Source organism: Salvia splendens, chromosome 4 (genome assembly GCF_004379255.2).
Source record: "Salvia splendens isolate huo1 chromosome 4, SspV2, whole genome shotgun sequence".
Lineage (NCBI taxonomy): Eukaryota > Viridiplantae > Streptophyta > Magnoliopsida > Lamiales > Lamiaceae > Salvia > Salvia splendens.
This window is the reverse complement of record NC_056035.1, coordinates 40980848-40998191: the sequence shown is the minus strand read 5'-3', so window position 1 is coordinate 40998191 and position 17344 is coordinate 40980848. Positions and strand designations below refer to the sequence as shown.

At 33.1% G+C, this 17344-nt stretch overlaps 2 protein-coding genes across 3 annotated transcripts; both read right to left on the bottom strand.

Moving 5' to 3' along the window:
* Positions 1 to 4634: 4634 nt before the first annotated feature.
* Positions 4635 to 5788, bottom strand: LOC121798968 (ethylene-responsive transcription factor ERF027-like). Of its 2 annotated transcripts, XM_042198256.1 has the most exons (2): positions 5154 to 5788; positions 4635 to 5101 (listed from the first exon to the last, which is right to left on the bottom strand). In XM_042198256.1, exons 1-2 carry the CDS (start codon positions 5697 to 5699, stop codon positions 4994 to 4996), a joined length of 654 nt encoding a protein of 217 aa, XP_042054190.1. In that variant the 5' UTR covers positions 5700 to 5788; the 3' UTR covers positions 4635 to 4993. The 2 variants fall into 2 exon arrangements, with proteins under 2 accessions (XP_042054190.1, XP_042054189.1); XM_042198255.1 differs by having other exon boundaries at positions 4635 to 5788.
* Positions 5789 to 9820: 4032 nt separating this feature from the next.
* Positions 9821 to 11598, bottom strand: LOC121797710 (BAG family molecular chaperone regulator 3-like). Its single transcript, XM_042196392.1, has 4 exons — positions 11071 to 11598; positions 10555 to 10811; positions 10319 to 10465; positions 9821 to 10238 (listed from the first exon to the last, which is right to left on the bottom strand). The coding sequence occupies exons 1-4, from the start codon at positions 11285 to 11287 to the stop codon at positions 10038 to 10040; spliced, it is 822 nt and encodes a 273-aa protein (XP_042052326.1). The 5' UTR covers positions 11288 to 11598; the 3' UTR covers positions 9821 to 10037.
* Between the last annotated feature and the right edge of the window lie 5746 nt (positions 11599 to 17344).

The following is a 17344-nucleotide window of genomic DNA, read 5'->3' as shown; positions in this document are numbered from 1 at the left end:
TCATCACAAAATTTTATCATGGGCGATTTACAAAATCGTAGAGTAGACAGTCCACCAAAAACAAGAAATGAGTATGAGAGGGTGTATTTTGATGTCGGCCATAAATATGTATTTTCAATAGTCAAAGGTAACCTCTTTCAATCATCCAAACATAAGCAATTTCCGGCTTTCTTCTTTCATCTTTGTGAGATTCTGTATCAGACAGAAAACCCCACCAAATATTCACTTTTCTTTCCCTTTTCCCTTACAATAATTACATATTACTCAATGGGATTAATTATTCTAATAAATATTTACAAATCAATACTTATATCATGTGACAATTTCGGACTACTAAAACAACTTTTTAAACATTGGCCGACCTTTACCAACTCTAATCTTCTCCAACCGTCGCCACCATCCTTTGGAATTCTTTTTCCTTATCATCATTATTATTATTAGTTTCATATTTTTATTTGCATATAATAATTTTTTCTTTAAACGTTTCTATTTTCATTTATATCCATGCAATATTATTTTTACATTAATTTTGCTTTTAATGATAGCTAGTATATTATAAAATCGTGAAAGTAGAGGTACACATATTTTTGTTTTTGTTAAAACCTATACTACAATTTAGGGGGTTTATGATAATAAAATCTTGAAAATGATTCAAAATTAACCACTTTATTTGGTATGAATTTGTAACGCAAACATCTCCAATTAAGCACAAACATTCGGCGCTAAAGTCCGACTTTTCTCATTGACGGTTTTACAATTTACAAGTTGAGCAATTTGAAGAAATTGGATTTTTTAATCCTTTAAATTTATTAATATAGCTAGGATCATTATGATCTCTTAAGTGATGCCAATATTATTACTTAAATAAAAAATTATGCCCACTACACCCACAATATCACACGTATTAGATTTAAATATAATTAATTTCTCTACATTTGTTAATTCCAATTTCCCACTAGTTGATTCGAAAATCATCAACCCTAATTAAGCCACATATATATACCTTGTTTTAATTATTTAAATTCTAATTATGATTAATTAATAAATTATACTCCCTCCATCCCCCATATTTTGTCATAGTTTGACCGGACACGAGTTTTAAAAAATGTAATAGAAAGTGAGTTGAAAAAGTTGGTAAGATGTGAGTCCTACTTTTAAAGCATTAGTTTTATAATAAAATATGAGTGAGAATAAGTTAGTCAAATGTGGGGTTCATTACCAAAAATAGTAAAAAGAAAAATGTGATAAATTTTGTGGGACGGACGAAAATGAAAAAATAAGACAAAATTTCAGGGACCGAGTGAGGGAGTATATAATTCAAAGATAATGAATTCTAATCTAAAATTGGTGAACCCCAATCAAATTTAAATTGGATGAATATGTATATGAATTTTACATAGGTTTTAGTGTTTTTTTTACCCTCCCAACAAATGAGAACAAACAGGTAGCTGTGAAATAAATAGATATATATAGTAATACAGTAATAACTTGAATTTGGAAGATGGTAAAATGTCGTGAAAGTGTATTGAATTTGAGAGCATTTCCCAAAGATGAGTTGACAAGAGCACGTTGTGTTGCCCACCAATTTCATGGTAAACTCTCTATCGGAATGTACGAGATAGAGAGAGAATGGGAGAGAGAAAGGAGTCAATGTAGTGTCGAGTGCCCACACACGTATACAACTATACATTGTAATAAACAGTTCATAATGTTCTGACTATTTCGTTTTCAAATTAAATTTTATTTGTAAATGTTTGACATCTTTTAATGACCTAGTTGATGCTTACTGTTGAAACATAGGATGCGTTTGAATTTAGGGGTGACAAATCGTGCGTGTCGGGTCGTTATCGTGTCGACACGAACACGATAGTAACAAACACGAACATGACCTATTAAGAAAATCCCAAACACGAACACGAACACGACCCGCTACCCTCAGACACGAACACGACACGAACACATTAACGACACGAACCATTTCGGGTCAACACGACACGATAACAACACGCATTGGAAAGTGATTAAATATTTAAATGATTTAAATGAGATATGACCGTATGAGACTATGAGAGTCAATTTAATATATATTGAAAAATAAAAATAATAAGAATTAATAATATTAAAATATTATTTATTAACGGATGACACGAACACGACACGAACACGTATTGTTAACGGATAACACGAACCCGACACGAACACGACACGAAATTTTCGTGTCCTTAATGGGTTGACCCGATAAGGACACGAACCCAATAAGCTCTGACCCAAACCCATTAATTTCGCGCCGGTTCGTGTTGTGTTATCGTGTCGTGTCAAAAATTGCCAGTCCTATTTGAATTCTTGAAAATTGACGACTGGTGCAATTTAATGCTTTTGAGGGTTTTTTTCCCTTTGCTTTTGGCCTTATCCGGTCCTTTGTGCTTTTATCACTTCTTTTTGCCTTTGTTACTTATACTGGTGGGTGATAAAATTTGCATAACAACTCATTTGGCTTGGATGAGATTGGCGAATAACTTCGTACTGTGTTGTATTCTTGTGTTCTCATGTTATTTTTCTTTTGTAGTGATTTTGCGTAAAACGTTTGATTTTGTCTTTTTATTGATATGTTTGTTTTTTTATTGATTTTTATATTCTAAATTGTTTCCGTACCGCTACTAACTACATTGCTCGTGTATTTTTGGCTAGAGTAATAGTAACATTACTCATAGTAATGTAGAGCCGAATTTCACGATCATTCACGTCCAATGAATTTATCATCTGACTAAACTAATAGACTTATCAATGTTCCAACCCTAGCAAGATCAGATATAAATATAATAGGATGGTCCCCCCAAACGAAAAGAAAAAAACATAAATAGAGTGACTGATTTTTAAACATTAAATATATCTTTCAACTTAGGGTAAATTCAGAAATGAGAATGAGGCCCACCATATAAATAATTGCTTTAACTATTATAAAACTATAAATTTCAAGACTTTTGACCAATGATTCTCTCTCTCTCTCTCGGAAGTAATGACATCTCTTTACTAAGCTACAAATGGTCTTGTATCATATGTATATATTCGATAACGTTTAGGCCATCCGCAATGGGGCGGACGATGGCACGCCCGATGGCGCGCATCGTCCGCCCCATTGCGGGTGCGTGACATAGGCCGCGGACGATCGTCGCGCCATCGTCCGCCCCATTGCGGCCTACGTGGACGATGGCCGCGGACGATAGGCCATCGGCCGCGCCATCGTCCGCCCCACTGTGGGCTACGCGGACGATGGTCGCGGACGATGACACGCGTTTTTGATTTTCTATTTAAATCTCGTTTCTCATTCATTTGTACATACGAACATATCGACTATCTCTTTACATATTCTCTCTCAACATCCAACCAAAATGAATCTCGGCGACGACACCAATAGTTCTAGTTCGTCTGAGTCCGGTAGTTCGACGTCTGAGTTTGCGTTTTTTTTAATTCGCATTGTAATGTATTAATTTTTATTAAATGAAATGAAGTTTTTGAAATTCGTATTTTAATTTATTAGTTTTTTAAATTCGTATGGATTTTGTAAATATTAAAAAAATGATGATGTGGCGCGCCCTAGGGCGCGCCTTAGGGCGCCCCACTGCAGGTGGGGAGGTAGGAGGATAAAACTGATGACGTGGCGCGCCATAAGGCGCCCCACTGCTGACGCCTTTATAAAAAAATCCACATGATTATACATATCCCAAAAAGGATAAAGTTAGTATATCTTATACATATGTGGAACTCCACTAATTACAAATTTAATTGAATGATAATTTGGGTATTAATTTGTAGAAATTAATCATAAGAATGACGACTAAATGCAACTCAATTGATTATACTTCGGGTTTAAAATAAAAAAATGGAAAAAATCAATGCTTGATGATAAGAGTAATTAGTATTCATCTTTTTGTGATATGGGTTTTTTTGCTTGAGGCAAAAGCAACTTCAAGAACGATTTGGTTTGACCATAACATGTCTAAAATTTCGGAAAGGCCTTTTTTGTTTCTCATCATAGCATCAAAGAAACCTTTTTGTCCCAAAACTAATTGATCCGTTGAAACCCTTGTCTAATATGTCATGATCAATTCGGCCTCACCATTTCAAATCATCACTACAAATAATTAAAAATTAAAAAAATAAAAACAAGTTTTAAATGAAGTAAATGTTTATAAATATAACGCTCCCATGTTCAAATCAATATTGAAATAATCTAAAATTTTAACGCTCTCAACTTTGAAACTCACCAACACTTAATTCTAGGTCTAGCTGGTCAAATCGAGTCATCAAATCTCGCTCGCGTTCTTTCAATATCGCATGCCCCGCTTGTATGGCTCTTTTACTTTATGTTGTTGTGTAAATTTCGATATTTTTACCTAGTTGTGGTGTTGCATCTCATATGTTTTCCAAACACATTTTATATGGTTTTTAGACGATTTTATATTAACATCGTGGTTTACCATGTTCGTCATACCTTGAATAACGACAATAAACCATCCTTGCCGTAGAGAAAAGGAGAAGGTACTATAACAATATCGATCACAATTGGAACCTTAGATGTAATTCTTCCATGCATCCATTCTCCGTTAGGGCAAATTATCTCAAAACACAAGAAATTAATATTAATTCGGACTAATTCATTTCACACACAATGATATATAACACAAATACAACTATTCTAAATATCGATTGTATTAGATTTGAATCTAATTAATCGATTGCAAATCTTCAAACCGAAATTTAACAAGCTTGAAAGGAATAGGAATAACAAGAAATTAACCAATTTTCCTACTTGAACACAAATTAATGTGTCTTTGTATTATATATATAATCTTGTGCAATAAATGATAGTAGTACAACAATCTTACGTGTCCAGTGTTTTTCCCTTGAACAAATCAATAGCTCCACAAACTCTCCACATCAGAATTCTCCGGCGAATCATCCGACGGCGGCGACGCCATTCTCGGCGGGCTAACTAGCATTCCCTCCGCCATATCCACCAGCAGATTCGGCATATGAAACAGCGCCTCCTCATCAATAAACTCATGCTCCTCCTCCGCCGCCGCTTCTGCATCCCCAGCAGCGGCGGGCTGATCCTGATCCTGATCATCACCATCAGCCCGCCGCTGCTCAACCGGCTTCATCAGGAGGGCGGCTGCCGCAGCCGCCCTCCTGATATCCGACGGCGCGGGCGAGTCCGGGACCGGATACTCCCTAACCCGATCGGGGAAGTTAACAGCCGCGCCGGCACCTTTAAGAGCCAGGGCGGCTGCGTCGTATGCGGCCGCCGCCATCTCCGGGGTCGGGTAGGTGCCGAGCCACACGCGAGTCGTTTTCTTCGGCTCGCGTATCTCGGACACCCATTTCCCGCTCCGGCTCCGGATGCCCCGGTACGTCGGGTGCTTCCCTCCGCCCGGCTTCGCGGCCGCGGTCTTGACTTTTTTCGGAGACGGTAGCGATTCGCTTCCGATTGAGGGCTGTAAATGCTGAGATTGCGATTGCGATTGCGATTGCGATTGCGATTGATCCTTTGGTGTGTGAACGGTTTTAGTACTCCGTGGCGGCGGAGGCGGTGGTGGTGGTGGTGGTGGTGGCGGAGGAGGGGGGATGGGTTTAGGGGAAATAGGGGGAGAGGAATGGTGTTGTTGACTCATGTTAGAAGGATGTGGAGAATGGGACATATATATTTATGTGTGGGCACACAATACACATATATAGTGTCGTACGTATAAATAAAGAGTGTTAGTATCGATTTGCTATATATGTAGAGAGAGAGAGAGGTGAATAAGGAGGAGGGAAAAGGGGGGTTTGGTATATAAGTGGAAAGTTTGATGTGGGGAATGAAATTAGGCCGTGGGGAAGTCGTGGTTAGAGATATGTGAAAATGGCAGCTCACACACACACGCACTAAGACAACCTAGTTTTTAGGCGACAAGTGCCAAAAAACACGTATAGGGAAGAAACAACTTATTCTAACCTGTCCAATGCTCGCTCATCATCCATTACTACTTTCTCTTCCCTCATACAAATTAATGTATAGTACATATATACATATAACTATTTTTTGGCTGTGGTGATAGTTTTCACCAAAGGACCCAATGACTAATTATATCGTTATAGACAACTAATTTCTCTATTGATATGTAGGTAATTTAAATAATACTAATTTTTAATCTAAGAAATTGGTTATCTACTTTTTTACTATGAATTTTTATTGGCGAATCTAGTGACTAATAGTCTCTCGTTGATTTATACACATTAAATACTGAAAGAAATGGTCCAAATGTTTATCTTGAACTATTAAGTGAAGTCACATCATATGGACTAAAAGTAGCTTCTTTAAATTACATAAATAGTTGCTCCTTTCTTTTGTTTTGGATATGTATTTTATTTTTTTTCATCCAATGCATAAGTAGTATTTGTTTCATGTCATTTTCCTAGGATTTAATCATCGGAAAGAGATATTCATGAGGCATCGAATCAACTACTACTTAGACATTTCATAGTAGTCATGTCGATGCCAAATCAATATCTATTTCCTAAATCCCGAGAAATCGCAAAACATATAAAGTTTGTCTATATATTTAGAGAAAAAAATTGAAAGTGTGTGTGAAAAAACAAGTGTTTGTACATATAAGACTGATTATTATTCCTAATAGATTGATTGTGTTGGGTGAGTTTGATTACCTTAAGTATATGGAGGAAGAATTTTTAAAAACCCTAGGGTTAATAGTTGTAAAGTTTCTCTAGCTTAGCTCCAAACTATAAAAGAAATTATATAATATTAGGTAATAATGTATTGGTTAGAAACTCTATCATAAACGAAATATTCTTAGTATATAAGTGAACAGTTTGATTCATACTCTATTCCTTATTAAATTCTATTTATTCAACATGTTACTGTATATGTACATGCAGTAAGCAGTAACTAATAATATAATCATCCTGGACTATATTGTAAATCACTTAACTCTTAATTCATTGGCCGCAGAAGAATATGTATTGCCCTACCTTCTTAAATTAGTATAATTAAAATAATACCGACTCTATTATTTAAGCACTAGTTCATATTTATATATGTATGTATGTGATTGTTGTTCAATTAGTTGATGAAGGCTAAAGACTAGGCTTTAACATCACTGTTTGGAACTACAAATAAAAGATTTGAACATCCATAGTTTATTACTTTGATGTTGGGTTTACTATTGACTTATAGCAACTTTCTTTTATCATTTCCATTTTTTTAACTTTTTGGTATACCAATATTTAATGTGATGGTTTACATGTAAATGAAATTGTTTAAATGAGAATTCTTAACTATTAAGAAATATTTTAGTGGTACTTTGATTGCGAGTATCTATGGTAAATACTGAATATAATGAATCAGTCATAGATTTTTACTAGTACTTATCTAAGCTCCGGTTAATTCTTAGTTTTAGTCATAAAAAGTTTCTTAATATTTGTTAATCCCTATACGTATTATATATAATATCAAATCTCATTCATTGTTATTGTTAATCCAATGATATATTGAGATTTGTCATACATATAAAATTTTAGATGGATTTTAATGATAAAATACAAAAAATACATATAGTACTATAAATGAATATGTGCGTACTTTTGAGCACAGACATTCATAATGTTGAATACGAATTTATTAATTATCGTAATATATATCAATATATATACAACTAAACATTAAGTTCCAATAACTATTGCTATATGAAAGAGTCCAGAGCATTTGTCCTAACGGCAAGGAGCTTAGACTCGAGCCCTCTTGACATAAGTTGTTATTTCCTCCTTTCTACAGGAAAAAAAAAAGCATCCCAATTGAAATAGCGGCAAGGATATAAATCACATTCATGTGTCTTCCTTTATGGCCATATATATATAGTATTGAAGTACAATTGTGTTTTTTTTTCTCATTTTATAATTATAAATTGAAGTACAATTGGTTGACAATTCTATAGTTATAAGAAAAATGATTTCTAACATTAATTATTTGGTACTTGAATTCTTGTTTGGTATGTTGCCTAATTGGCTAATTTTAAATTTTCTATTCCTTGTTGTGGCTCGAAATCAACCACATGATAGCCTCTCTTCTTTGCAATCGTGCTATCCATCCCCCACCAAATATTTTTGAATTAGACTTAGGCAAAAATAAATCGTGTAAATATTTTGAATTAAACTTTGGTAGAGTTTGCATATATTTGATTTATTAATTCATATTTCGAGTTTACTATTCATAATTAAATTTTAATTAGGATGAATACACAAACTCATATGGAATGGAAATAGGAATTAATTTAAACCATAATTTGGTATGTTCTACTTATATTAACAAATCGTCCTCAATCTTTCTATGATTACATACACTACACTGCTAACGTAGATTAGGCAAGTTTTGCCTAGTTGTCACTCCAATCTTTCTATGATTACTTACACAATTGTACATTTGGTTTATATGGAATAAAAAAATTATAAATACCAATAATTATAGCAATTATTATTAGTATCATCATTGTTGTTATAATAACTATTATTATTTAAAAATAATGTTAACACTAACAATTAGAATAACACAAAGGTATCATCCACAAAATAATTTAAACATTTACTACATAGTATTGAAAACGACTCGTGGGCCCATTATAGTCTGGGCCGCATGCCATTGGGCCAGTATCAGTTTTCCTGGCCGCATACTATTCAATTACTTAGGTTGACTGATAAGCCCAGATATTTATTTGAATAGATAGGCTTAGCCCAACTCTTCAGAGAGGCCCACAGTCATTATATAAATGGATTGTGTGGTTCAACATAAAAAATCTGTGTGTGTAAACCCAACGAATCAACGCCATGCTTTCTATCCTGCCATTTTTTTAAATGAAATCGTTTAAAGCCGGAAAAGATTATACATACTTGACGTTTAAAGTCGAACACAAAATAAAGTAATAGAAAGTTAAAGAAGTTAATTTGTATGGAGTACTACAAAGATAAAATGTGGAGTACAACTACTGCTAGGATTGGGTCATCTTATTTTATTTCATTTCATTCTAGTACTACTACTATTATTATTATTTATGCTCTCCACGTCAGCAACACCTTTCATGTCTTGAATACCTGAACTCAATAATATTAGTATTATTGTAATATTGGGTCAATGTCATTTGCAGCAACAGATTAAGGCTTGACTTTTGGTTTTGGGGTTTACTTTATGTAATTCAAACAATAACAAAATTATTTCCCCCCTACTCCATCATATTGAATGTGTACGTCCTATTATTTTAAATCAGTACCAAATCAGATTTTCAATTATACTATAAAAAATTGACTACATTACTATATCTAAGCACACGACAAAATATTATATATACTGAGCATACATACATACATACATACATACATACATACATACATACATACGGTGAGTGGTTATAATCGGTATATATATAGAATACATATATACAAACATACATATGGTGAGTGGTTATAGTGAGAACCGAAAAATTTCTAATACATTAATATCAGTTGACACAAAACATATTAGTTACTAATATTAAGTGAAAAAATTGATATAGAGTTAGAAACGATAAATCAACGAACTGATATTGAATAAAAAATGGGTACTATGTTTTATTACGCCAAATGCCAACTGATATCAATGTATTTGCGAACTGATATAGTGTTGACTTTAAAAAAAGCTCTGTCATAATTCATCTATTATAATAATAATAATAATAATAATAATAATAATAATAATAATAATAATAATAATAATAATAATAAGCTACAACTCAAATTATTAAAGACACAAATTCTAATAAATGAATTATGATCCACGTGCCTAACTAAGTGGTGAAGTCCATGCGCTACAAGATTTTACTTAGCTAGACCGAAGCGATTTTAGCGCAAGCTAATTATACAACCTTTGAAATTAGTACAATTTTCAATTGGAAATTATATAACTTCTTTTTTCATCACAGCAACTTTCTTGAACTTGAACTTTCTTTGGTTCATCAGAATGTCTCCCATTTTGTTGTAACCACCACTTGCCCTTCATTGAAACCCCCATTAATCTTCTTCATTTCTTGCTGTTTTTGGCAAGTTTTCGACACCGGTTCCTTGTAAATCTTTTGGTATTGCTGCATATTTCCTAGGCTGGAATTCCTCATCTTCAGCATGTCAAGAGTTTCTATGTACTTCTGCACCCTTTTCACCTTCAAGAACTCATCAAAGTCAAAACCAAAAAAATAAAAAATAAAAAGTGATTTTCATCTTTTTTTTTATTATTAATAACCTGCATTCTTCTCTGGAGCTTTACATCTCCATCAGCAGCAATTGCATCCAACTTTATGAGCTGTTTCATCAACAATTCAATCAAGCCCAAAAAAACTGTCTCCACAACTTTCTTGCCTCCATTAATTTCCAATTCAATTGCTCCCACCTACCAATTCACAACCAATCACAACTATTCAATTAAAACTATTGTTCAATAAATGAATCAAATTATTCTCTCAAGAAGAATGGTAGTACCTTTTTTGCAAGGGAATCAACCTCAGATCTGATCTCTGCAATCTCCTTTGATGCCTTGTCCAATTTAGCATTCTTTCTTGATTCAAGGCATCTTCTCTCTCTACTCACTTCATCTTCAACCATCACAATCTTTGAGCCATCTCTTACACCAACACTATCAAGAAATGATTTTGAATCTCTCTCCTTTTCCTTGTAAATTATCTTCTGATCTTGTGTGTGCACCCCAGTTGCCCCTGCCACCATCTTCTTTAGCTCACCTGCATCAAAACAAAATTCAAACCCCACATTCAAGAACCAACCAAATCATCATAAAAATGCAGTCTTTAGCAAAATTGGCATGAGAGTTGATCACAGCTAAATAAAAACTGAAATCCCACAATCAAGAATCAACCAAATCATCATAAAATTGCAGTCTACACAAAAACTAGCTTGAGAGTTGATCACAACTAAATAAAAATTTGAATCCCACAATCAAGAATCAAATCAATCAAACCATCGTAAAAATGCAGTCTTTACCAAAACTGGCTTGAGAGCTGATCACAACATCATGGTAAACAGAGCCATGTTTCACTCTAACTTTGATGTTTGAAACAATGTGATTGAAATCTGAGTTCCTCTTCTGCACCAGCATCCCACCTGGCCGGACTTCCCACCCTCCGGCGACCTCGCCTCCCCCGGTGGGAGATTTGTTGGCCTTGTTAGGTTTCATCCTCAAAATGTAGTCTTTGTTCATGGTGGTGGGAATGTGACACCTTAGCCTTATATGGTTGTGAAATGTGTGAAGAAAGATTGGGAAAAATAAAGTGACAAGAAAATTGGATGAGATGAATTTGGAAGTGCTTGTGTGCTAAGCTAAGAACATACTATATATGTAGGAAGAATAGAACCAAATTCTGACCCACAAAATGTCAGAGCAACAACATGGTGCCTTAAGTTATGTATATACTACTCCATATACATACAAAATCCCCAAGGTACTTTGTTAAGAAATCTGTGTTTCTAGCTAGTTATAGAGGGATGTGTTCTTGGAAATTTAAGAAAGAATATGATATATATAATGAAGCTTGGTAGGATTGAATTCATTATATATATATATATATATATATATATATATAATGGTGTTGATTTGCACAGCAACTTCCCATTACAACCAAGACTATTATTAATGGGTGAATGCAGATAAGTGAAAAAATAAAGCATGCATGGACTCTTCTTCGTTTCATTCATTCTTCCATCAACATGTGAGTTTTTTCACATGTTGAGTCCGGAATGTCGTGAAAACATAGTCTAATATGTATGATTTTTAATCTTGACCGTCATTTTTTCCCCATCCAATGAATAAAATATGTAGAGTTCTAGGTTCTACACTAAGAATGGTTCTATCTTTAACGCAACCCTATATATATATATATATATATAGGGGGTGGGGTGGGGTGGGGTGGGGTGGGGTGGGGGTAGGGAAAGGAGAATATGACAATATGTCTTGGTTGGGTTGTTGCTGGTTTTCTTTTCTTTTTTTTTTAATTGGTTTTTATTTCTTTTGTTGTTTTGTGTGTTGGTGTTGGGTAGTAGTACTATTTAATGTTAATTTGATGGAAATAATGAATTTTAATCTAGTAGTTTATGCACATTATAAACGCTGCATTAACAACAATTGGGAGAGAGAAAAGTGTAAAAAAAAAAAGGTGGTAGCTTTCATATTTTCTGTTGGCTTTGGTCACTATTGGATTCTTGGCTTGGATATGTCTTCTTTGTCCATATTAAGCATTAATATCGAATTATTAATGACTTTTAATAAATTAACCTTTTTGGCTTCTTTATTCTATTATAGAGGTCTACAGTTTAAGCATCACTGTTTCTCTACTCCTCCATCAAAATTAAGTAACAAGAATATAAAATACTACTCGTATTGTATTGAATGAACTATACATAATTATATTCAAATATTTAAAATTAGGTAATAAAATTTCAATGAAAATACTTGATTATTTTTTAGATTTCTATATTATAAATAAATTTTAAATTTTAGATTTTAAACTATCGATAAATTATTAAAATAGTCCAATAAAATAACTTTATTGGAAAAAGCCGTAGTATGGATGAATAATTTTGTCACTTATGATAAACTAAAACTAGTAATGTTTGAGTTACATTGATGTATTTATATTCCATGTTATTTCAATGCAAAAACATCTGAATAAGGATATAAATGTACTTTAATTTAGGTATTCTCAACAACATCACTTAGTACAATCTCTATGACCTCAACAAATCAAGAATTATGCTTTATGTATATTTAACTATCTCTCATGGTTGGTATATTGGATTTAGTGAACATCTGTGGAGTATTGGTTGATAATGGAGAGCCACTTTTTGTACCTAAAATGATTAAAGAGGATGAAAAAAATAGTAGGCTAAACGAATAGTAGAGGAATCAATTTCTTGAAGCAACTGTTTTCAAATTTGATTGGAGATCAGTAAAATTGATTATTGTGAGATGATTCATCCCTAGACTATTGTTGGCATTTATCAAAAGCTAAAATATTTAGGGTTTTGGTTTAGTTATCTCTTGTCCGTGGGATTTATTTTTCTTACCTTTTGTGGTTATTGAATTTATGTCCAATTGATCAGTCTGAGAAGATTGTGTTGTTTACGACTTGAAGGTTGGACGTTGCGAGATGGATACTTCCCCTAAAGGAGATAGACGAGTTTGACATTTTTGCATACAATCGTTGGTTGTTATTTTTGTTAGTACTTGTGTTGTTGTTTTATTGTGATTTTGTTGATGTGTTGGCATTATTACTATTTAGATTGTCAAATATTGACTCTATTGGTCGGCTTCTAACTTTGAGCATTTTTACATCGATCCAGAAAATATTACTCTCTCCGTCCCGCACTACTCGCACGTATTTCCTTTTTGGGCGTCCCAAGTTACTTGCATTCTTTCCATTTTTAGTAAAAATTTTCACCTACAACCGTCATTTTTGACTTTCCTATACACTCATTCCTTAATCTCCGTGCCGAAAAGGAAATGAGCGAGTAGCTCGGGACGGAGGGAGTATTACCTGTTGGGTTACAAACCCATCCCGCATCGGATGAGGGAGGGAAGTTGGAAGGTGTATATAATTCCTGTCCAACCCCAATTAGTTTGAGGCCTTTTGGGAGTGACCTAAAAACAAATCCGTGCGGGCTTGACCCAAAGCGGACAATATCAAACTAATGTTGCAGTCGACGATCCTAACAAGTGGTATCAGAGCCCAGGTGGCTATGGGTTGTGCCTGGATGAGCCCCGGTTAGGGTCGGGCCCTGAAGGACTCGGGTTAGAGTCGGGCACGGGATGACCCAGGGGCAAGGGCTGGAACGACCCATGTTCGTGTCGACTGCGTTCCCGATGTGGTCTCGGTTTGAGGGGAGGTTTGTTGGGTTACAAACCCATCCCACATCGGATGAGAGAGGGAAGTTGGAAGGTGTATATAATTCCTGTCCAACCCCAATTAGTTTGAGGCCTTTTGGGAGTGACCCAAAAATAAATCCGTGTGGGCTTAACCCAAAGCGGACAATATCAAACTAATGTTGCAGTCGACGATCCTAACATTACCAACATTTATTAGTTGAGTATAAAGATACTGCAAAAGGTAGATACTTGTCGTAGCAAAAGGCACAATCCCAAGTTAATTTTCTTTCATCATTAACCATGATGACTTTCCATTTTCTAGATTAGTATACTTCAAGTCAAGATAGAACAAAAGAGGAAATTTTTCGCTTGCAAGCATAATACTAAAGGATCCATATCTAAATATGTTTAGGAAATGTTATGGGTATATGTGAAATTAAACTGTTTCGGTTTAGAACTTAAATTTAGACAAAAATATTGGCTAAAATTCATGATTAGTCAAATGTAAAATAGTTCATCCTTGTATGTAAAATGTTAATCTTTCTATGATTATATATATGGCTAGTTTATTTCGCAGCATGTAATTAATAAACTGTGGTATCAATATATTTACATTTTTAGTTAGTAAATAGACGCCAAATAATTTTAGCGTTGCAATTAATACAATGATGATATATTTGGTTAAAACTTATCCAAATTTTAAAAAAAAAAAATTTATTAACCTTGCTATTAAAGAAAATGGAACCTCATTAAATGAAGCCAGCAAATAATTATGCAAAAAGAAAATTGATTTTATTACTAGTAAGCTGAGGTGATGATTAATTGATGCATCAAAATCTGTGATAAGTCAGCATCAAAATTTCAGAGGATAATTATAAGTTAGTTAGTTGTCATTTCAATGTGCCAGAGAGATATACAAACATCACAAATGCATTGCTTTGTGAGGTTCCAATCTCTACGAATTTAAATGCCCTGTCATATTTAGCTATTCTATGCAATTATTTATGTTCACATTTTCTATATGCTTGAATATTCCTCCTAGCGGTAGGGTTCGATTTTATAACTCCCCTAAAAATTATTCTCCTGTTATATATAAGATTTTATAACTCCCCTAAAAATTATACTCCTGACTAAATGTCAAAATTGTTCTTTTTTCTTTTTTTTTTATCATAAACTTTATCTTTTGGATTTTTTATCCTGCACATATGGAAATTTGATCATTTTGATCCCCCGTCAATAATTCCATTAAAAACTAACGATCAACGGGTTTAATTTGACCAAATTAAACTCTTAATTCTGATTTTTAAGTCACTAATTAATCTCCAAATTAAACTCTTAACTCTTTCTTCTTCCTTCCTCTTCCTCTTCTTCCTTCCTCTTCCTCTTCTTCTTCTTCTTCCTCCCCCTCCAACTAAAATAATCCAACAACTTAATCCTAGATGGATAGTCTCATGATATTAGTCATGGCAACCGAATGCCACCTTAGGAGATTAATTAGTGACTTAAAAATCATAATTAAGAGTTCAATTTGGTCAAAATCGGGATTAAACCCGTTGACCGTTAGTTTTTAACGGAACTATTGACGAATGACCAAAATGATCAAATTTCCATATGTGCAGGATTAAAAAATCCAAAAGATAAAGTCTATGACCAAAAGGTAAAAAGACCATAGGGCTAATTTTGGCATTTACTCTATATATAATAATATATAATAAATACAATGTGACACTTAATCTTAAAAGACCAATTCATAGAATTAGTCTTGATTTATGATCTTGATCTTACTTTGGTAACATTATTAATCTCGGATCAACTTAATTTTGAGGTAATTTAATCTTGAGTAACGAACACCCTCTTACTACTAAGAATTTCTCTCTATTTAGATTTAGAGAAGTTATTAGAGTTGTTTTACCAAAATAGGATGTTCCATTGGAAATAGGTTTGTTTCTACTTTTAACAAAATTAATACTATATTTTTCTCTCACATTCTATTGTCTTCAACATTATTCAATTTTCAATTATCTACTTTGTATCTTTATAATATTTTTTTTCTTTATATAATATATTAAACATTTATTTCTTAGATTCGGTTTTAAAAAGAATCGCCTCTATTATTTTGGAATAGATAAAGTAAAACCCAAGGAATAAATTTACACACACTTCTTTGGTTTCTAAAATAAATGTCTTCAATAGTCAATACATATATTAAGGAAATGGAACCATTGTATTAATTTTTTCTCTTTTAATTAGTGTATGCCAAGCTAAAAATTAGTAAAGAAATTATATTAATGACAAGGCTAATATACCATATGATTATGAAATTTTAGATTGGGATATTTATTCAAAGTGAATGCATATCTTTATGTAATATTCTCTCAGTTTCACTATAGTTGAGTTATATTTTCTTTTGGATTGTCCAAAAATAATTGAATCGTTTCTTTTTTTTTGAAAAAAAAATTCCCTTGTTTTATTCATTATTTATCTCTCTTATTTTTTGGGTTGTCCAAAAATAATTAACTGGTTTCTTTTTTTTGAACAAAAAAATAATCTCTCCTATTTTTTTCTTTATTTATCTCTCTTATTTTATTATATTTTCTTCTATATTTTATCATCACTTAACCTCTAAATCAAGTGGATCGTTGTTTGGGTCGCATAAGTGACGAGGCTATAATATTCACAGTTTTAGTTTATGACACAATTTTTAAATTTTTTTATAACAAAAAATCTTCTTCCATATCTCTGGGTTTGAACTAGTGATTAAAGAAAGTACTAGTACCAAAATTTATGTGATCGATATCTGAATTTAGGCCAATTTGATTTTTTTGTAATAAATTATTATTCTTCATTTTTTTTATTTTTGCTACAACCACTAGAATCGATAACTTGAGGTAATGAAATACGTCTTTGTGAATAATCACTAGGTTACTAGATAATCATAGTCCTGCCTATTTATTCCACTCCACCTACTAATAATTAATTTAAACAACTAAGTGATTTAAGATAATCTCTTATATCCAACATATCACTAACAACTATCCCCTTCGTTTTGTTAGTGTGTTGCTAGTTTAGTTTGTACATATTAATATTAATATTTATACTATTGAATTGTCACCAATCTTAGTAGACCATACTAGTCAATTTTCGACTTTGAGAATTTTTACACTCGTAAAAAAAGATTCTCGAGTAAGAATAATTTACGTGGTAAGAATACTAACCGCAAGAAATCGTTGAGCTGATTTAAATTAAAACCTTACACAAAGTTCGAGATTCTATAAAATTAGTTAACTTTTGGTTAATTTTAATTTCAAGAAAAAGCTTCAAATTTCAAAATCATAATTAATGTCACATTTCTTATAAACAACCAAAACAACTCCAACAACACAAATAAAACACGAT